The 21,666-nt window shown below is 32.8% G+C and overlaps 3 protein-coding genes across 7 annotated transcripts; all 3 read right to left on the reverse strand.

The window, feature by feature from the left end:
* Window positions 1-383: 383 nt before the first annotated feature.
* On the reverse strand, window positions 384-4,154 carry LOC109809923 (DUF1666 family protein (DUF1666)). 4 transcript variants are annotated; one of them, XM_020373347.3, is made up of 6 exons: window positions 3,949-4,154; window positions 3,726-3,795; window positions 2,867-3,312; window positions 1,884-2,288; window positions 1,529-1,728; window positions 384-994 (listed from the first exon to the last, which is right to left on the reverse strand). In XM_020373347.3, exons 3-6 carry the CDS (start codon window positions 3,300-3,302, stop codon window positions 749-751), a joined length of 1,287 nt encoding a protein of 428 aa, XP_020228936.2. In that variant the 5' UTR covers window positions 3,303-3,312; window positions 3,726-3,795; window positions 3,949-4,154; the 3' UTR covers window positions 384-748. The 4 variants fall into 4 exon arrangements, with proteins under 4 accessions (XP_020228936.2, XP_020228938.2, XP_020228937.2 ...); XM_020373349.3 differs by having other exon boundaries at window positions 2,867-3,316; XM_020373348.3 differs by having other exon boundaries at window positions 3,726-3,805.
* A 2,828-nt stretch (window positions 4,155-6,982) lies between these two features.
* LOC109809068 (putative plastid-lipid-associated protein 10, chloroplastic) lies at window positions 6,983-12,408 on the reverse strand. 2 transcript variants are annotated; one of them, XM_083074670.1, is made up of 10 exons: window positions 12,053-12,408; window positions 11,852-11,965; window positions 11,646-11,780; window positions 11,412-11,507; window positions 10,537-10,617; window positions 10,039-10,125; window positions 9,716-9,771; window positions 7,807-9,630; window positions 7,586-7,722; window positions 6,983-7,355 (listed from the first exon to the last, which is right to left on the reverse strand). In XM_083074670.1, exons 1-8 carry the CDS (start codon window positions 12,179-12,181, stop codon window positions 9,516-9,518), a joined length of 813 nt encoding a protein of 270 aa, XP_082930796.1. In that variant the 5' UTR covers window positions 12,182-12,408; the 3' UTR covers window positions 6,983-7,355; window positions 7,586-7,722; window positions 7,807-9,515. The 2 variants fall into 2 exon arrangements, with proteins under 2 accessions (XP_082930796.1, XP_082930797.1); XM_083074671.1 differs by lacking the exons at window positions 9,716-9,771; window positions 10,039-10,125; window positions 10,537-10,617; ... (2 more) ...; window positions 11,852-11,965; window positions 12,053-12,408 and having other exon boundaries at window positions 6,983-7,352; window positions 7,807-8,815.
* Window positions 12,409-13,171: 763 nt separating this feature from the next.
* LOC109808502 (26S proteasome regulatory subunit 8 homolog A) lies at window positions 13,172-17,421 on the reverse strand. Its single transcript, XM_020371532.3, has 9 exons — window positions 17,104-17,421; window positions 16,918-17,015; window positions 16,109-16,333; window positions 15,821-15,883; window positions 15,556-15,719; window positions 14,981-15,137; window positions 14,744-14,842; window positions 14,519-14,629; window positions 13,172-13,532 (listed from the first exon to the last, which is right to left on the reverse strand). The coding sequence occupies exons 1-9, from the start codon at window positions 17,297-17,299 to the stop codon at window positions 13,392-13,394; spliced, it is 1,254 nt and encodes a 417-aa protein (XP_020227121.1). The 5' UTR covers window positions 17,300-17,421; the 3' UTR covers window positions 13,172-13,391.
* Window positions 17,422-21,666: the final 4,245 nt, after the last annotated feature.

Here is a 21,666-nt window from a genome sequence, read left to right on the forward strand (position 1 = left end):
CAGTTGAATTAAAAAATATAAGGCAAAGTATATTAAGAATGTAAGTGAAAAGACAGATTTATACAAGAAAGCCGCAGCAGTAAATATTTGAACAGATTGGATTAATGTATGAGTGTCTTGTTCAAATGAGATGATTTTAGAGGGAAAAAACAACTAAAACTACCTTTCATTACATTTTAATTAACAAGAGCACAAGACATGCTAATCCTATACACTTGCAATAGCAAAAACACATGGGATACACAAGGCACGAAGCTTTCAAGAGCATCTTTTGCATAAAGCTATTTCTCTATTCTGGTTGATTATAGAATAAAGGAGATAGAAATGAAACAGACATTTATTTGATTATTTAGATGAGGGAAACTTGAAACATAAAGCAATGGTTGATAGTGCCATAGCAAATCTAGTAACATTCTATATTTATTTATCTTAGTTTCCAATATTTTCAGGCAAAAAAAAATGCATTCTTGTAAACATTAAATCGAATTTACGAACCAACAAGAATAATCCTTGACAACTGTTATATTGGGAGTTACACAACAACTTGGAAACTCACAATTTTGACAGAACAAGAATACATTTTAGATAACATAAAACCATTCTTGCTCTCATTGTCATACAGTATCCAGAATTCTTCCTAAGACATTCTTCTAAACCCATTTGGTGACATCTTCAAAACCAGCCGTTGTATTTGCAATCCAAGGAAAAAGAACTCTAGCAGCTATTTATCAGATATACACCACTGATACTAGCAAGGGAACAGGACAGGACATGGATCCCTCTCTAACCTATTATTTGATAAATCCAGTTTTTTTATCTTTTCTTCACACCAAAAAAGTTGTTCTCTAGTCATCCTCGTCATTCTCAGAACCCTTGATAGAATCTTCACGTCAATAAGGCCAAGCAAAAGCTGAATGTCCTCATGCTTTTGGGGCCAAGAATTCTTCTTCCAACCTTTTTTCTTTCGGCGCAGTTCCTTCAGCTTCACCACTTTCTGCATTTAGAAGAAAATACAGAAATTTTCTTAGATTCAGGGTAAATATCCACAAAACATTAGATGATCAGCACGCCGCAGGAATATATTATCAAGTTCCTTCATTCACCTATATGTCCTAATTCTATTTCATCAAAAAACAAGAAAAGCATGGAATAAGTTGACTCGCACTTGAATTAAAAGGCAGAAATAGCTTTGAAATCATTATGCTATAAACAATGGTTAACATATTTGCTAATGATATTGGTAACCCATGTTAGTATTTTTTCATTACAAGAAACATATTAAAAACAATTTGTAGAAAACATTGAAAGTCAACCACAGTGTTTCAAGTAGACAATGAGAATTGATGGATAAGATGGAGGGTACCATTCTAAGAATATACCGCTAACTTGTAGCAACTACCTAAGTACCAAGCCTACAACGCTTAAAATTGGGAGGAGGACTGATGGCCACAAGCTAAAATAGTTGTCTATGGGCTTCAAAAGTTTATTAGTACATTATAAAATTGCAAGGTAAAGGTTCTAAATTTACCTTTTCAAGAGTAGAATGAATCTGTTGTAAAGGAGTTGCAAGCTGGTTCTGATTTCCAAACAGGTTGGTAGCACCACTTGATTTTTTCTTGTCTCTTTTCAGGAAAAGGTGGAAAGTAAGGATAGAGCTTTCAATTATCCTGATAAGATCAGGAGCAAGAACTTTCGTCTCTGAATCATCAGTCAATACATGATCTGAACCTGAATAGATTCATAAAATTGAGCACTTTGTCAGACAGTTACAAACATAAAAGCAGAACTACAGTCAGTGACAAACAACCAAGTTTTTCTTAATTATTAACTTCATTGGTACCCATGACACTCCAATTGAATGTAAATGATTTATGTGAAATTACCTCGTATATTAGGAACCTGAAGCAATTTAGGCAAATTGTTTCTTGTGCGAGCATAAATTTCTGCTCGATGACCCTGCTCAAAAGGTTCATTTTCAATAAACCTTTGTAATAGAACCAGGAACTGTTGAAACTCTTGCACACTGTGGTTGTAACAGGTAGGATTATCATGTTGCCACGATATCTTCTGACTCATATGAGAGTACTGACAATGAAGTGCCTCCCATGTCAAGCAAATTTGACCGACATATGCTGTTTCAATATCATGGTAGGGGTCATTCTCAGGCTGTTGAAGATGTTCGGTCTCATCATCAGGTCCTTCAAATTTTTTCAAGGAAAGACAACGAAGGGGAGAAGCTAGCTTCTTTGATGCAGATCTTGGAGATGGTGTTGAAGTGTGCCGTAAACCTGACATAGCGAGGTTGCAGCATAATCACAAGATACGACAAAGACGAAGATAACGGAAAAACTATAACCCGGTCATCATTTTCTTAAACAAAGAACTTGTCGTTATACAATTAAATCAAGCACATTTACCGTTGAATAAAATTCCGTTAACTTTAATTCTATTTGGGTTTATGTTTGCATTGGGAAGAGTAATAAACTGAACTGAATCCAGACAGATTACCAAATCCAAGCTTACAAAAATGTTAGCTTTTCTTTGGTTTAATATTGCATTTTCCCAAAAAGAAATAATAACTATTATTGACCTAGTCACACATCATGTGGCAAGTCCACAGACAAAAACACCTAAATGAACCCAGAGCAAAAACCTAAATTAACATTCCCAACCTTTACTAGTATCTGCATATAAAGCATACAGAAATGGGACCATTGGATGACCAAAAACTATTTGATCATTCTCAATAACCAATATAAATCCCACTCCTAGATACTGTCTGTATTTTTGTTGTTTTCTTGAGTTGCTGGCTCATTTTTACTTCCTCGCTTACCCATCAAAAATCAAAGCAACAATAAAAATCTACCTTTGCCAACTTCACTAAGCTGTTGAGTGCTCATCCGATCAAAGAATAACATTCTTTCACAGTACTTTTCAAACACAGCATCAAAACCACGCCACCATTGCTGACCTTCTGCCTCCACATCCCTCCATTCATTTGAGCTTGTCTCTCCCTCTTCCTCTTCGTCCTCCCCATCCTCTGGGCAGGAATCTTCTTCAGGAATCAACACCATAAAACTGTTTCTTCTCAGTTCTTTCAGCCTCCTCTTTACCTCATTGGTAATAAAATCATCGTCATCCTCAGCTTCACCTGCAGAATCTGCATTTTCTGATTTACACTGATCAGAACCATCTGTGTTCAGCTTTGGCTCCTCAGGCTCTGGGGCTGCCTTGTCTGCCAAATCCTTGTCTCCATCTGCCTTATGAGATTTTCTGAACTTCTTGATTTTCAAAAACTCCATTTTTTACCACCTTACTTTCAAAAACAAACCATTTTTGGCTCAGCCCAATATTTTAAATGTTTTGATCATAATCCATAATCACATCAAAAGAGAATGAGAATACTAAAAAACAGACCAAAGTAATAGTAGCTTTGCTTTTCTTACAATTCACAACAAATCTGTGGGATAATTATACGGAAGAAAAGATTATTAAGCCAAAAGCAGGTGTTAAGGGCGAAGTAGAGCACATAACATGGTGGAAATGACATTCCTTTCAATTCGATTCATATAGATCACGGGAAACGATAAGTGCTAACATCCATTAGAAAACGGAGAAAAGAAAAGATACAAAAGTTGGAAGGCCCATTAAGAAAAAGGTGATAAAAGGAAAGTGTGTCATTATGAAGGGCAGCAAAGGAAGCAAAGATGCAAGATGGTGTGTACCTTTAGAAGGAAACTAGGATGGCATTGAGCATTTACAGAGACTAGCTCCACCGACAAGGCACCGTATCACCTACATTTAACTTGTCAAAAACAGTAGATCACTAAAAGCTCAGATTTTTAGTAACACAGTGATGAGTGATGAAGACTTAGATGCACTCTCACTATAACCATTACCATGCATGCAATGCAGCTATGAAAATAGAGAAACTGATCTCGCACTAACCTGAGGAGTTAAGTTGATAAGAAGATGAATGGGAAGCAGAAGCCGAGAGAAAGAGAAACCCTAGCTAGGCATAGAGAGTAGAGAGAACAGAGAAGAAGAGTGAAAATGAAAATAAATGTGTGTGTGAGAGAGAGAGAGAGAGAGAAGAGCAGTGTGTTTTGTTTGATTCTCTCTCTCACTTCCCCAAAAAATAAAACAGAGGAATTAATATGTTAAAAGAAAAACTGACAGAATAAATAGAAATAAATGCGTAATTTGCATTAATAAAGAAAAGAAAAATGTGAAGAGAGAGTCTCATATAAAGAAGACAGCATGGTCGTACACAGAATATTGTCAGAAAGACGCGCAAAAGTTGTTTTGATTTGTTTTCCTAAAAAGATACCAAATTTCTGTTTAACGCCTCTATCAATTTCCTTAATGCACTCGTGATCGTGACCCACCAAAATCAATTACTCTTTTTTTTCTGCATTACTTTCGACTAAACAATATGATCCAAAAACTTAATTACAATCAAATTATAAAAATTCTATTTAACTTGAATATGATTATTTATAAAATATTTATCATAAGAAAATTTTAAAAGTCACTAGAACACTATTAATAATATATTTAAATAAATTAATAAGTATTTTAAAAGTCATAAAAGTATTTTTAATTATTTAATTATACATATCTATCAAACCCATGAAATTATATATGTATATTTTTTATTTTTTATGGATAAAAATAGTAGATAGGGTAGAAAACATATATGTATATTGCGTGTGCAAAGGAAAACACAATGCTTGATTTATCCAGAATTTAGATTTCAACTTATTTTCAAAAATAGTAGTATTATATTTGTACATGGAAAAAAGGAGAAAGAAAACAAATCGGGTTGATTAATTTAATGGTTATGATATTTCCGTTATTTTTTTATTATGATTAATTTTTTATTACAAATTTACAATATTTTAATAAATTTAATTTAAATTTAATATTCTAATTATTATAATTAAGTTCTTTGATCACTTTTTATATGCGTATGATTTAATGATTGTTACTAATATCACTATAATAATAAAATTCAATTTGTTTTAAGTTTTATCACAAGTCTATTGTCGTTGATTATAAAGATTTTCCGATGAAAAGAAATAGAAGAGTTTTTTTTTTTTTTTTAAAGAAAAGAAGAAGCCAATAAATACAATTTGTTTATGGTAAAACTTACTATGAGTTTGAGGTACTTTTAACTTCAACAAACAGTTCTACATTCAATAACAGTTCTACATTCAATAACAGTGCTACATTCAATGTATAAAAACATATAGTTGTCAGGTTGTTAAACACTATTAATAAAAATAGTAATTCTCTATTCTTAAGATTCAATAAGGTTGGGAGACTTTTTGTTCATCATGCTATATCTCTTAATTTACATTTAACTACATCAATATTAGTAGAATGTGTTTTAGATGCACGTGGTTTCAAGTTAATGCAAGATTAAAATAAAAGATTTTGGTTATAATTTTCCTTGTAATAGTTTCCAACAAGGTGATAGTTTTTGGATGTTAAATTAAATATCAATTTGTCATTTATTTATTTTTACATTAGAAACACATTACACCATAGAATTTTCCATAATATTAACAATATGATTCATTACATCAATTTATTGATTTAGTCAAATTTTTCTTTTTCTAATCATGATATTAGTATAAAGTATTCATCAATAAAAATAATAATTAATATTAAAAATTATGAGTAATAATTAATATTAAAAATCACGAATGTACAGTTCTCCTCGTAATTTATTTCATATTTAAAGTTAGAATTCAAACTTTAAATAATTTAATTAAGTGACACATGTTACTACACTTGTGTTAACTAATTTTAGTAGTAAAACTCAATTAATTAATTTAGTTTTAGTGAATTTATTTTGTCTCTCCACTCATATAGGAACCTCCTTTTCAATTTGAGAAATTGTTATTTTAATAATTAGCAACTTAGGTTGTAGTTACTAGTTTCTTATGCAATAAAAAAAATGGTAACAACTTATATACTCTCATACGACATTTTCAAGTTGCTTAAAACTTTAAGCTTTTCACAAAGGGAAAAAAAATGTAAAGTGATGAAAAATATCTAAAACTAAAACCCATTGAAATTGCTTTCCAAGTTATAAGTTAGCAACTCAAAATCTAAAACTTTACAAACCTAATTAGTGAAGTTGAAAGTATTTGGATTATGCTGTCGGTGACCCTGTATAATATTTATAAAATAAATAAATAAATAAATAAAGAACTATATATTAACATTGTTAGTCAAAATTATGTATTTTGTTTTCTCTTCCTTGTCACTTGTCAGTACTGCACTACCAAAAACCACACTTGATTCTTGTTTGTTAGCCTTGATCCACGTTAGTTAGCCTCCAAGAAAGGCACTGCCTTTTTTGTTTATGATTCGGTCGAAATTAAACTTTTTGACCTCCATCATTAGTTTGGTCCTAGAATCAGGCCGTGGCTGTTGCACAGCGATCACACACACACACTCTCAATTTTTAAACTAAGCAAACATTATTATTCATCGTCATCGACAACGATGTTTTTTTTTTTTTTTTTTTTTAATTTTATACACTAATTACATCAAAATTCAGACTTAAAAATTCATATATATTATGTCAACTTCCACCACTAACCCAACTTTAATGACTAAGGGCCACAATAAATTTATCAACTTAGTAACCTCAAATAAAAAAAAAATAAAGAGTTTGTAGAAAACTTATATATACCTTACCTACAAAGATGAGCAGGGTAATAATAATAAATTTATATAATATTTTGCTTACAATATCAATGTTTTTTTTTTGGACAACTTTACAATATCAATATTAAAAATACTAGTACCATTATCGAAGTAGTTACATAGAATTGAGTAAGATCAGGGAAAAAACAACATCATTAAAATTAAATTATATTTCATTAGAACGGGTTTAAGTATATTATCGATGATTTTGCGAATAATGTTAATGACAAACATGAGAGCTTAATGTGACAAGGAATCATTAAAAATAAATTTTGTTTACTCCAATGTCCAATCCAATAGCACTAACCACATGAAAATTAACACCCTGCCGTCCAGTCCTTGCATTGCAATTGAAGGAAATTGGTATTTCAGTTTTCAGAGAGAGGGGGTTCATTTTAGTCATACATGAATAAAGGTTTACGGTTCATTAGACAGAGGTGGTTTAATGGAGGCCCTATATGCTAGTAACCTAACCAAGAAGATGGTATTGGCTGAAACCTGGCTTTGGCACATGCCAACATATCATAATAATCTACATGGTTGAAGCAATCACGGAAATCAGTAAACAGCTTCTCAAACACCCTCCATTGGACCTTCGCTGATCTGGTGTAAGGGTATGGAAGAAAAACCTGCTGAACACACAACATATAAACAGGGACATAATGATTGGTGAACTAATAACTAGCAAGAAAACATAGCTACTTTGCAATTCCAATGATGACACATTTGGAGACCAAACATCCACATGCCCCAAATAATAGCAGCAATGGAAAGTGTAGAAACATGTTTGCAGACAATTTATAGGGAAAATGTATGGAAGTCATGTTAGACCAGACCCAGTTAGAGCAACAGAATTACTTACATCCCCTTCTTGGGCAAGGCGTTTAAGTAAGGAAAATGTATCGTGGTTATCCTCCAAATTGTCGAGAAGAGCAAGCCAAATCCGAGAACCAAGTTCGTGGGCAACGTCTCTTGACTTGCCACAAGCAATGAACTGATCTGCTTAATAAATACTCAAACAATTGTTATGTCATGTCATGTCATCAACAACCATGAAAGTGGAATAATAATAATAATACTTACCAATAATTGTTCCATGAAGTATTCCACTATGAGGTGGCATAATGGAGAGTTGAAGTTGATCTTTCAAGAAGAGATAAGTGTGACCAACGATTTCGTCTACTTGAAGGTTGGAAGAGAAGATGTGTTGACTAATGTATAAGGCAATGAATCTCCTCTTGGAGTTGGGTTGAGGAGGAGGAGAAATAGGGCCAGGCCATGTTTGAGGCAGTGCAAGTGCTTGTGGATAATTATGGGCAAGAGCAGCTTGCCAGAACCATTCACACCGGAAAAGAGAAGCCCACTGCTTCTTCACACAGCATATCTGTGACCACTCCTTCACCCCTGCTCTCACCAATATCTCTATCAACACATCATCGGGAACCTTTCCAATCTCTTCATCACTCTTCCTTGAATTCTTATTCTCCATACTCTACCAAACAATTTCTCTTGCCCTGGGTTGTGTCGTACCGTAAACAATTACGTGTCCCATACTATTATTATATTATCTTTTCATTATTTCACCTAACCACCTAATATTTTTTCATTACATAACCAATCAAACGCCTCCACGTCAGGATTCGTAGAACGTAGTCCTTCACTGTGAATATGAAATATCTTATATCTAGGCAAAATTGACAAGACAAAAATTTACTATATTCACAGGTCCACAAGTTCTGTTCTGCCCATCCTATTCCCATCACCATCCTAAAAATAAAATGTATTTCACCGGGTCACTCTCACCATTAAATTCCAATTTATTTTCGCCTTTATATCTATTCTGGATCCATCTAATTTCCATTTGGGCCTCAGCTTAATCCTATCCTCCAAGGGAGGGGACTCAGTCCCATAAATGGATTCACTATATACAGAAAATAATACATGTTTTGTTTGAAACAAAACGAAGCTAATTATTTGAGATTAATTATTCTCCCTCTCCGGTTTCTAGTTATGTTTAAATGGTGCTTTCTTTGACTTGCTGTTTCAAAATGACAAAATTTATATACAATTAAATAATTTTTATACTCAATTAGACTTGAAATTTCACGCATACTTTTTTAATTAAAACCTTTATAGGCAAGATTGTCAAAATAAAACTAATTATAATTATAAAAATAAAAATAAAAAATAAAAACACCTATATATATAGAACTGTAGATAAATTTTGTCAAATTTGAATTTGAACATCTATTAGCTACGAAGCTGATTGATACACTCTCAAGAGTATCAACAACTGAAACAAGTTTTATTAATTTTCTTCTCCCAATAACATACCAACCTAATCTACAAATATTACTATCGATGAGTTAAAAATAACCTGATAAGATCCTAACAGAAGATATAATACTGTTTATCCTATGCTATATAAAAAGAATTATAAGACTCCTACACTGCATATCTCTTCCAACACGTTGTATGACTTATATTAACATCTACAATTCTACGCTGAACACATGCAGTCTCTTACTTTGCCAATATATTACGAAATCAATAGAAACTACGCAAACATACATAAACAACACCAAAAAAAAAAAAAAAAAAAAAAAAAAAAAAAAAAAAACACAGTTCAAATGAAATTAACACAACAATTGCATATAATAGCCTTCTTCAATAAGCTGAACTTCTTATGTGCTAATGCCTCTCATCAATTTCTTGCTCTCTCCATGGGGCCACTTCCATAAACAAGGGCTCGTTGAAACAGTACAAGTTTTAGCTACTGATCAATGGGATCGTCAGTAGAGAGATTGGGCTCTTGTGAAAACAAATACCCCTCCTCCACCAACAGCACGACCCAAAAGCATATTATCATCCAAATAACTAAGGTAATATAGTCCTCCTACTGATTCCCTACAATTAAAAAAATAAAGGCATCACATTCGTTTTTGTCCAAAAAAACACACGAACTACTTCAACAAAGTAGCCCATGACATACCTTCCTGGATCCCTCACAGGGATTTCAGCTTTGAAAGTTCTAAGAAATTGCAAAATCTGCAAGAGAAAAAGCACAGTTTTATTTAACTTATAAACAATGTGTGTGTGTGTCTCTCTCTAAAAACAAAATAAGTAAGCTAACCATTATGACATAAATAGCTGGTCAGCACTAGTTCATATTAGGTCATTCACATATAGTATGCCACTAAATTTTGGAGTAAAAACATAAGTTACTGGTTTCAATGGTATCCTCATATCCTATGCCGGTAATAGAGCGCATTCAAATTAACATCCAAATACAGCCATAACTTAAGGTTGAATTACCTGAAGACTTATAAAAGATCGCGGTAGTATTGCTGGAGCTATTAGAGCCTGCAGCTCTTCACTGATATTTATATCTTGAACTGTGATCTGTCAGGTATAAATTGCATGTTCATCTAATGCTACAGCAGCATCATACCAAATAAAGAAGGAAACATTAATAATACCAAGTAAACAGCAATCTTTTCTTGATATTAGATAATGCAGAAGTAGCCTAGCATTTCATTGAACTCTGGCACTTTCTTTAGGAATAAATAGTAATGCATAAATCACATAAAAAAATTATAAATGAAGCATGGAAAAATGTTTCAACTTATAGTGAAGACCATTGATGAAATTAAATGTGGGTGCTCAATCCAACCTTTGGAGTTTGGACCAATCTTTTTTCAACTATAAAGGAGAAATTATGTATTATGTCCTAAATAAACCCAGCATCTGTTTAGATAAATATTGCACCTCAACTATAGAAGAAAGGATGCTCATTTAAATGAAAATGATTACCTCTTGAAACTGAAGGTAGATATTACGGACAGATACAACAGTAAACTTGGCAGATACAAGCAGTGTAGCACCTTCTTCTTCCTATATGAAGAATGTCAAGAAGTTGTTCATTTTAGGTTCACGGACAGAGCAACAAAGCACGAGTTTAAATATTTCAATTTCATCAATTTTTATTTTTCCATCCAATTAACTTTGGGCTAGGTGTTAGCAAGAGAGCATTATATGCAATTCCTAGAAACAAAGAGACTAGCTCTAGACTAATAAGATTGCCTGTTTCCCACACATTTGAACACATCACGCACCATAATATTTAGAGTTTGCGTGCAAATCATGGGTCTTTAACTTACCCAATGGACCTACTGCACAAAGGTTAAAACCATTAATGCACGAGTCATGTTCAAAGAGAATGAGCAAAAAGCCAAAAAAAAAAAAAAAAAGTTCAGATGTTCTTAATCCATTTTTTAATTTTTCTTTTTCCCCCTGGCATGAATTATACCTTCATTGCACCCTCATTAAAAGAAATCCTTTCTGCAATGAATATTCTAGGAATAGTAAGTAAAATTTCCAATTATATAAAAGAAAGTAGCAGTAGTAGCAGGAATACAAAATACAAATTGTTTTTCCACCCTGAATTCCAAGAGAACATGTTCAAGAATCAGGTAAGTAGAATAATCTAGTTAATCTCTTTATAATATTGTAGAAATAGAAAGGAAATAAATTATTGACAAGTGAAGTGTGATCGGAATAAGTTAGTGAAACTGAAAAGAAAATTCAGAATTCAGTGTCTGAACTCTGAATGCAAGGAGTTAGGAGTTTCCTATGTATGTTTGATGAAGTTGGTTGCAGGGTCCTAAGAAGAAAGAAAGTTGGTTTACCTCTAGCAAAGTTGGAATACTCCATCGGACAACATTGCGGATAACACCTCCATTAGATTGATCAAGACATTCAAATTTCTGAAAGATCTGTCCAACCTATCTCAACATGGAAGCAAATGAAGTAATAAAATGGTAAGAGAAGAAGGGGAAAAAAGAATAATAATAATAGTTGTGGGTACTTGAGGAGGGAAGGTAAAGGTTGTCTTGTGAAGAAAGTATAAAGCGTAGTAGTACTTGAAAGAAAGGGAGTGTAGCAGCAGCTTGGAAGAGAATGAGGACATCAGGGGCAGAAGTATACTGAAGGCGCCATGTTCCATCCAGCTTGGCCAAATGGATTGGGTCACCATTATTGTAGCCTTCCACACTCACCTGCCATTTAGTAATTCTAAGTAATAAACTAATTAATTAAGTAAAGTGTGAAGTAGAAAAGCAGAGCAGACCAGAGCCTCCTCGATTGAAGAGCGTTGATCGGGAGTTGTTAAGAGGCCCCTTTGAGTGTCTCGGACAGAGGTCAACAATTGATGCTTTTTCTTCTCTAACTCAGAATCATATGCCTTAAATAGTTAAACAAAATAAAATTGCTTGGTAACCAATAACAGCTAACTTAACGCACGGATGGAAAGAGTAAGAGTAAGACGAACCAGAGCAGAAGGCAAAGAGAAGTTGGTGAAAGTGAAAGGCTTATGAGAATTGGACCTTCTCAGTCTCAGAGATGGTGATGGAAAAAAGGGTGAATGGAAAGCCAAGTCCATTCCCGCCCGCACTCCCATAAACAAATCTATCTTCACACAACACAATAATTTCCGAGTAAATCCAGAATCAATTACCTTACCCTTGTTACTTGTTACTTCTTAATTGCCCACTGCCTGCTTCGCCTCTCCTCGCCTTCCACATACCCGCACTCTTTCATTCATAGATAGGGAATGCAAGGTACAAAACAATTTTCTGTATTCCTTTCTCCTTTTCTATTTCTCACAAGACAAAATTGCTTCCCTTTTTTTTAATTTTCCCTTTTAACATATTTATTTCTATTTTAATATATTCCTTATTTTTATATTTAACGGTATAATTAACAAAATAATATTATTTTAAAATTTTAAAATGACTTAATAATTAGAGAAATAAAATTCTTATAATTATCAATATTTTAAAAATTAGACATGTTATTTGATTTAAATGGCTTTGGAAAATGCCCAACAAAATGAATCAAATTCTACCTAAATCATTGATTAAATTATTTGCCTAACCATATATGTTTAAATCAGGTTTGCGACTTAAAAGATAACAACAATGGAACCTTTGGGATTTAAGATAAATATATAAAGACTTTAAATTCAACCGAGTTATCATCGTTGTAATTTTCTTATTGATTAAAAGATAACGACAATGAGTAGAAAGTATAAACTTGATTCAGTTAAGATGATAATGATAACGATTCATGACTACTTATCAATTGGCTACAAAGGGTAAAAAGTATGGAGGCTCGCATAATTTTTCCAAGCAAATAAGACCCCGAAAATTGATCGGACATGCAAGCCTAACCTTCCCAGGTCAATTAAGAAAACATGTATGCTAAAAATAGAACCATAAATACCATAGCCACCCTGAACTGTCGAGTTTAACACAGATCATCCATGTCCAAAATACAGTCTACAAGGTGAGTAAGCTCTGGCTACCATAATTTTAGTCTTGTTAAAAAAAAATGCTTTTGACATAACATCCTTGTAGTGATTTTCACTAGTTTAGACTACGTTGTGATCTTTAATATAAATCCCTTTTAAAAGTACTCTATATAAATGCAGCGTGCAGTCCGAGGACACAGACAAAGAAGAAATCAACGGGAAAGAATCATGATTTGGTACATAACTTCGTCAACTTAATCAAAACAAAAGCCAGTGCCACTGTAAATTGAAACAACCCTAAGGCGTGTTCGCTGCCCATCTTTGCAGGACAATGTGCACCAGAAACATGAAATAAAAATTATTTCCACAACTTCCGCAATGACATGTTTTTTTCGGTCTCCTTTTTCATCACCTTGGCCACAGCCATCTCGAAATCCTCCTGAGTCACATGTACCCTCCTTTCCCTCAAAGCAAACATTCCAGCTTCAGTGCACACAGCCTGCATACGAGGAATAAAATTTGAGCATCAGTCAGGCTATGATACACTTAAATAATGCATTCATGCAAGCTAACAACATCCACGTTGTGGCTTACTTCTTTTATTACTTCATCAGTTCTACTAGCATTACAGAATTTGCTGATATTTTAATGGATTCTCTTTGTCAAATTGTAATAAAATCTCCTCACTGTTATATAAAGGCTCCATATCATGCGTCACACGTCAAATATCTAAACTAAGTATATTATTAACCCATTCATAAAAAAACTCCCAATCAGAATATAGTTCACTTTTGCTATACTGTGTTTCCTTGTATTGATATGTCCATCTGAGCACAGTTTACTCATTCTGTATTGTCTGTCTTGTTAGGCTCCACATTCTGAAATACACACTCTGATGAGACATTCAACGCTTGTTAATTGTTTCTGTTGCACCAATATATTAATTTTGTCTCTTGATAATAAAAAATTCAGAGCAGACTAAATTTGATCAAGCCATTCTAAGTAATATTATTGGGAAGTAAGCATGAACTAGTTTTCAGTGGCACAACTCCCCTCTTCATCATTTGCCTCCATTGCCAATGCTCTCTTGGAACTTAAATTTTATTTACTCCAACTCTCAAAGGAACTTACCTATATCACCCAATTACTGAGGTAGTTCTTTTACACTTTTTACTACCAAAACACTTTATTTGCCTTGTGACACAAAATAATTTCTTGAACAATAATCCAGATTTTAATGCTAACTTGGTAGTCAACCCAATTCATTACATTGTAGAATTTCTCTAAGGCCTTTCCCATAAAGAATGTGACACATTATATGAAAATGATGGCATCCATCATTTCGATAGTATAACCAGAGGGTAATAACTCATAAAAGCAAAGGAGTTCCACAATTCCACCACAAATTACTTCAATGAGGACAATTGCAAGTACAATTTCAGAGCAGATGGAAAAACTAAACATGATGCAAATGAAGAAAAATACCTTAAGTTCAGCACCAGATGCTCCATTCATCTTCTCAGCAATCTTCTTCAAATCTATGCCCCGCATTAAATTCATTCTTCTTGAATGGATTTTCAAAATATCTAGCCGAGACTGCATAAAAGATATTTATTTTCAGGAATGTCGGTTATGCAGGCATCAGATCATATGCATCTTCTGACCCAGTACAAATATATTAATGAGTAACATCAACGGAAACACACAAACCTCTTCATTAGGATTAGGAAATTCAATCTTCCTGTCAATCCGCCCAGGTCTAAGGAGAGCTTGATCCAGGATATCAATCCGATTTGTGGCCATCAAAACCTACAGTTGAAAATTTATCTTCAGAACCTCCACACAAAAAAAGAATGTGAACTGATCTCAAATGAGTTGGATAGAGAAATAATATCTGTTATGTGCAACTGTTACATATTTCTTCTTATAACTGTATAGCTTCATTACCTTGATCTTATTTGAAGCTTCAAATCCATCCAACTGGTTGAGAAGTTCCAGCATAGTACGTTGTACCTCACTATCACCATTGCCACTTCCAGATTCCATCCGGGCAGATCCAATACTGTCAATTTCATCCATGAAGATAATTGATGGAGCATGTTCCCTGTGAAGAAAAAAAGTATACCATAATAACATTTGTACATAATAATGGGTAGGAAAGTCCTCAGACAATATAAACATGGAAATTGACGAATCAAACAAGTTAAGCACAACTCCTTTAGGGGAATAAAAATCCCCATCTTTGCCTTTTCAAGTGCAATTAGTGGAAATTGCCAAAAGGACTTAACATTCACACCAAACTCCAGTCACACGTGATACATTGTATGCATCTAATACCAAAATTGACAATCGAAGTCTCAGAAACTACAGATATATGTTTGCCATATGTTGAGTTAACTCATAATCTCTTACAAAGATCTTCAACTCACAAAGTCATCTAGACATTGTTCTTATCTTTCTATTCTATTTTGGTATAGGGAAAACAGATAATGAACAGAGAAAGCTGAGTAAAGAGAACAAACCTGGCCATAACAAAAAGTTCCCTGACCATTCTAGAACCTTCTCCAATGTATTTCTGAACTAATTCAGAACCAGACACCCTGATGAATGTACAATCAGTATGATGTGCCACTGCCCTAGCCAACAATGTTTTTCCTGTACCAGGTGGCCCATAGAGCAGGACACCCTGTGATGTGTTCAAGAGATTCAGCAAACAGAAAAATAGCATCCAAGTATGCTGGTGGAATGAAAGAAAAATCTATAGACAACCCCAAAATGAGACACTACCTTTGGTTGTGCAATTCCAAGACTCTCAAAAAGCTCGGGATGTTTAATGGGAAGCTCAATGACCTGCACATTTATTTAATCACAAACATGAGGTCCAAAAATGATACTGGTGTTTTCTAATGTATTATACTACACTATAATATACATATACATTGATAAATATGTGCATACAAAAATGAACAGAAAGGAGTGATGCATGGACAGCCACAAGGATAGGTAGAAATATCTAAAGTCCTGACAGATAGTGAACTTTAAATGTTAATATTAAAAGAGTGTCAACCATTGTACCTCTTTAATTTCTTTGATTTGCTGGTCTAAACCACCAATCATGTCATATGTAGAATCAGGAACTTTCTCAACTTTCATCAGATTGACCAATGGATCCACTTTACTTGGCAGAATTAAATGAAGAACGTAGCTGTCATTTCTAAGGGCAACCCGGGTGGATGGAGTAATCTTTGTAATGTCAATATTTTTGTCAATATCAACAACATACTTTCCTTCTGGATGCACCTGAAGAAAAGTAAAGGAAAACTCAGTAATTGGCCTTGGTTTTTATCCTCTTTTATCAATGTCAGGTACAGATAAACATTCCAAAACATGACATGAAGTCTAGAGATTTTGACTAACAGGGGAAAATAATAATGGAATGTAGTTTGATACATCATCAGAATGGCGTGCTTTTTCATAGTTAAACATTGATTATTAAACCACCCAACACCCCTTGAGAGCAGAAAATGTTTGCAAGCAAGCAAGACTAGAATGCATAATCCAAACATACCAAATATTGTAATATATGCTAGAAAACAGGTAGTCGTATATATAGATCAATAAATAAAAATAGATGAAACACTGAAATGATTAGATCCGACTAAACACATGTGTCCTATACGCAGTATTCAGGTGCTTGAAGTAAATGAAATGATTTAATAAAATAGAGTGCAAAATAAAAGAATACTTATATCTACAGTCTACAGCAAAAGATTGCACATAATTGGAGTGTATTGAACAATGAGTAGCTGAAGTGAAAGAACAAGAGACATGTGAAGCCAAACAAGTGATTTTGAAAAAGTAAAGAGAATGGAGCAAGCGGTGACCTTGACGAGGACTTTGTTTTTCCCCATGACTTTTACGACTTCACCAACATAAGAGCCAGGCTCCTGAAGAAGCTGAAGTTCTTCACGGAGCATCCTCACTGTCGAAATTGAAGAATTGAATTGAATAAAGGCAGTGAAAAAAAGGAAACAGAAAGGTGGTTAGGGTTAGGGTTAGGGTTAGCGAACCCCTGGAATTAAGCTCGTTTCGCTGAGCCTCGAGACGGTTGAGATTATGCGTCTTTTGGCGGAGGAGGAGCTGATGCTCGTGGATGTGGAGAGCATAGTACTGGCGGAGCCCCTCGCCTTGCTTGGTAGGCTTGGCGGAGCAATTCTCCTCCGGTGCACTCTCTGCGTGCTTCAATTCTACTCCGACGGCCGCCATAGATTTGATCGATTTCAATTCAATTTCTCGATGGAGATCGATCTATCCCTTCCTTCTATTCTATATTCAATCAAAGCAGAAGCATCCCAAACCTCCCTCCTTTTGGGTTAGGTCGGTATATAAGGAGAACAAACTTGAAACTCCTAGGACTTGCCTTGCCCAACACTTTACTTCATCTGTTTTTTTTTTTGGACCCTCTTTTCTTCATGGGCTCTCAACCCCTTTTAGATGCAAAAACAATACGCTAGCCCAACAAGGCAACAACAATTAAGTGTCACCTATTCTATGTCATTTTTATTTTATTTTTTATTTATTTTTCTAAAATAAAAGGAGTAGGGTCGAAAAAGAATTCAACTCAATTCAACTTAATTTAAATTTGACATAAATTTATTTCTTTTAGTTCGAATTCAACTCAATTCAAACTTACTAACAGTTTATTAATTTAAATTACATAAATTAAGAGTCAAATTTTTTTAATCTTATATATTTTAAATTTTAAATTTAATAATAAAATTAAGATTAAATGATTGTTCATTTTTCTAAAGACAAAATATAATTCATTTTATTAATATATTTATATATCAAGTCGATTCATTTAATAAATTATATGTAACTCAAATTTAACTTATTTATTTATTACGTTCAATTTTTAGTTCAAGTTCAAATCATTGGATTCATAAATAAGTTTAAGAAATTAATTATCAAATAAAGTTTCAAACTATTTTTAATTTAGTTTGATTTATTATATAAAAGAGTGTATTTTAAAGAATAAAATATAGTCACAATTGTTGATTAAAAATTAATTGATAATCATGATAAAATCAGTGCATATATAATAAAATTTAAAATTAATTACAATATTCAATGTTGATTTTTTTAACTAATGTTTTTAAAAGCATTGATAAGTTTGTATCCAAACAAACATACTATTTCTGCTACCGCTAAGGTGGAAAATTTGTACTTGAATCAAAATTTGAACTCTTAATGGAGATTGAGTTTGAAATAGAAATATTTGATGTGACTGTCTATTAGTAATTTAGTTAGGTGAGATTTATGAAAATAATTTTCTTTTTTTTATTGAGTTTTTTTTTCCTATTATTTCTTTACTACAACCGTTTATAATCCATGTGATATTTATCTTATAATGATGAGTATGCTTAACCTAACTACAAGTTTACCATTTAGACATTATAACAAACTTAGCTAAAGATCCTATGCACATCTTTTCTCTTTAAGCTGTGATTATTTTGTAATCCTCATGAACATCTATCTTTGGTGTCTCTTAGTGCACCATATAGTGAGTTTGTTTGTACAATGAACTTTTTTTTTTTTATATATATTCTTATTTAGGCTGGATGATTTTAATAGCAAGGACAGTTATTATGTCTTATTTGTAACACTTCAAAATTTTATATTAATAATATTTATGTATTTATTTTTATAATTATTGGGTTGGTTATATTAAATGTTTTATTATATATATTTATACCTATATATAAAAGTGATTTTCTATTTTTGTGTGTACAATTTTTTACTATTTTACCCTTAAATTTTTAAATAATAAAAAATAATATTGAAAAATAACTATTTTTATAAAACTTGAACCCAAAACTTTGAAGTTTGGAGGCTGAGCACAACATCAATTAATTCAACAATCTTGATAATTTTTAAATATTTTTAAATAAATATAGAGACATATATATGTGTGTGTGTGTTGGGGGGAGGGGGGGAATTACAATTAATTATTTTATTTTATTATCTGATGGAAGGAATGTGTAATAGTTGAGTGTTTTAATTGTTGGGTTAAGTGATGGGTTAAATTAAGAAAGGGAGTTGAGTGAGTTTCACTTTTAAGCTTCTATAATTTTCTTTTCTCATAAAATTGCACTCTAAGATTTGGGAGAATCAGAGTTTGTGGGAAATCACCTTAGAGACACACGTCCTTTATCTAGTGTTCACTAAGGTAAGAGTGAGTAGTCTCACTCTGAATGAGAGGTATATATTGGATGATGAGATTGACTCTTAATATTTTTTTCTATTACATGTATTATAGGAAGGGAAAATTCTCAATTTATGTATATCTTGCGTTTTTGTCGTCTACATGATTCTTCAATGTTCTTTTCAATAATATCAACATGCATGTGTTTAATTTAGTGTTTTAGACTAATCTTGTGAATCTTGACTTGCTCTTGGACTTCTATGAGAACCCTAAAGAAATGCATTGAGTGATTGTATGAGTATATGACAATGTAATTTGTGCCTCTTATAAATGTTATGTGACCCTTAGAATGCTTTTACCGATTGTAATCAAAATCTGATGAATGATACTCATGACATGAGACTTGCGTTTTATGTAGGTATGCATTCTTTAATATGAAATTGAGTGCCACTTTGGACTCGCTAGGCGTCATTGAGGTTGAAAGCAAGGATTGTTCTTGAGACTATTCACGTTGGGCGTGGGGTGATCCATGTCAGGCATTGGAGCTCGAGGGGACCCCTTGTGATGCTTTTGTTGGGTGTGAGCTTCATCACACTAGACGTGGTTCAACCCATTAGTCATGTTGCTCTTTGGAGGTTTTGCACCGAGTGCAAGATGTGTGCCATCGGGCACCATTCTACAACGTATTTTCTTTGTTGGTGTTCAATGGATGTTAATGATTGGAATTTTTGTGTTGCATATTGTTAATGTCTAGTTGTTGTAAGTGAGTATGCTAATAACATGATTGAGAACCGTGAGTGAATTAAATGATGTGTTGTGTTTGGTATCATGATGTGATAAGAAGATTAAGCGAGACTTAGCCCCGATGTGAATATGAAATGAAGGGAATTGATGTACAATTACGTACGTGCATCGTTGTAATATGATACTACTCTGAGTCTTATTTGTCATACATCATATGCGTCTTGTTTTGGATGGGTATCATACAAAATATGTCATCAAGGAAAGTTCTCTTATGTAAAAATTTGGGGATCAGTCCGCGGGGATAATTGGGTTTGGGAAGCCCCGATCTCATTCATTGTGTGCATGAGACGAAACTTGCACAACACAACTGTTTTGATTTTATTGGCGTCACATGCATGAACATTTTGTAGTTCAAGTCCATTGCATCGAGCATGTGTATGATTCTATGTGTTGAATTTGTGATGTTTATGAGGAGATATGTATTACCAATTATATTGAATCTTGCCATTTTACGATAAATTGCATCATTACCATGTTACTACCATGATTTAGTTGCTTAGCATATGGTTGTGTTTGACTATATGATTATATTATACACCGAGTCAAAGTAAAATGTTTCTCATCCCTATTTCTTGTATTTGTTCTATTTGGATGTTGTTGCAGGTGAGATTATCATGATGTTGGCAACGAAGCTTATATATTGCTTTTGAGTTCATACTTTGATAGAATGTGATATCGAAACTTAATTAAAATTTTATTTCGATTTTGCCATGTTTAAAACATTTGTTAATTTCATTGCTGTGGTTTTTAGTTGACCTTCAGTTTGGTTGTTGTTTCTAGTTAGTCAAATGTAATGTCCTTTGTGATAGATTATATTATTCTATTAAATTATGGACTTTTTTTTATTCAGTATTACATATTGTGTTATTTATGATACGTGGGGTAAATAGTATCATATTATTAGTTAATTTAAGGGTTGTCTTGCAACTTCAAATATGTTTGTTTTTTTTCTTGATCTTACAATCTCTCATTTCTCTTCCTCACCGTGTGTGTTTCTATATTTTTTTCTCACTTTGTCATTTTTGTTACAACTTAACTAGTACTCTCTAGTTAGAGTATTGGGTATGGAGTTTTGTAAAAAAAATATTTGAAAGAAAAACTTTATCTTTTATAATAATCTCACCCCATTAAAACTGATTGACATATTTTTAAGTCAAAAGTCAAAATTTGAAATGAGGCCTTATTAATTTAAAGAATGTGTAAAAAATGAACAAAAAATAATAATTATTTTAATTTGGGGAGAATTGACATTTTAAGAGACAATTTATTTAATTAAAATTAACAATTAATTAATTTTTAAATTATCAAAAGTTGTTAGTTCAAAATTTTTTTATGCTTGTACTCCTTAATTAAGATTAAGATTTTATCCTTGCTTTGGTTATGGAATCACAAATGAAAGTACCATTTTACTCTATATGGATTAATGTGAAAAAAAATTATATCTTTTTATCAAATAAAAAGAATCAGTATAAATAACAAAACAAAAAATATAACTCTATAAAAAATAAAAATGAAAATAATTGAGAAACAAATTTTTCAAGACATAAAGAAAATGCTTGTCAAACCTTATGCTTGGGCGATGTTGACCTTGCCAAAAAAATAAGTCGAATGATTTAATATTGTT

This window comes from Cajanus cajan, chromosome 5 (assembly GCF_000230855.2).
Source record: "Cajanus cajan strain Asha chromosome 5, NIPB_CcT2T_4, whole genome shotgun sequence".
Taxonomy (NCBI): domain Eukaryota; kingdom Viridiplantae; phylum Streptophyta; class Magnoliopsida; order Fabales; family Fabaceae; genus Cajanus; species Cajanus cajan.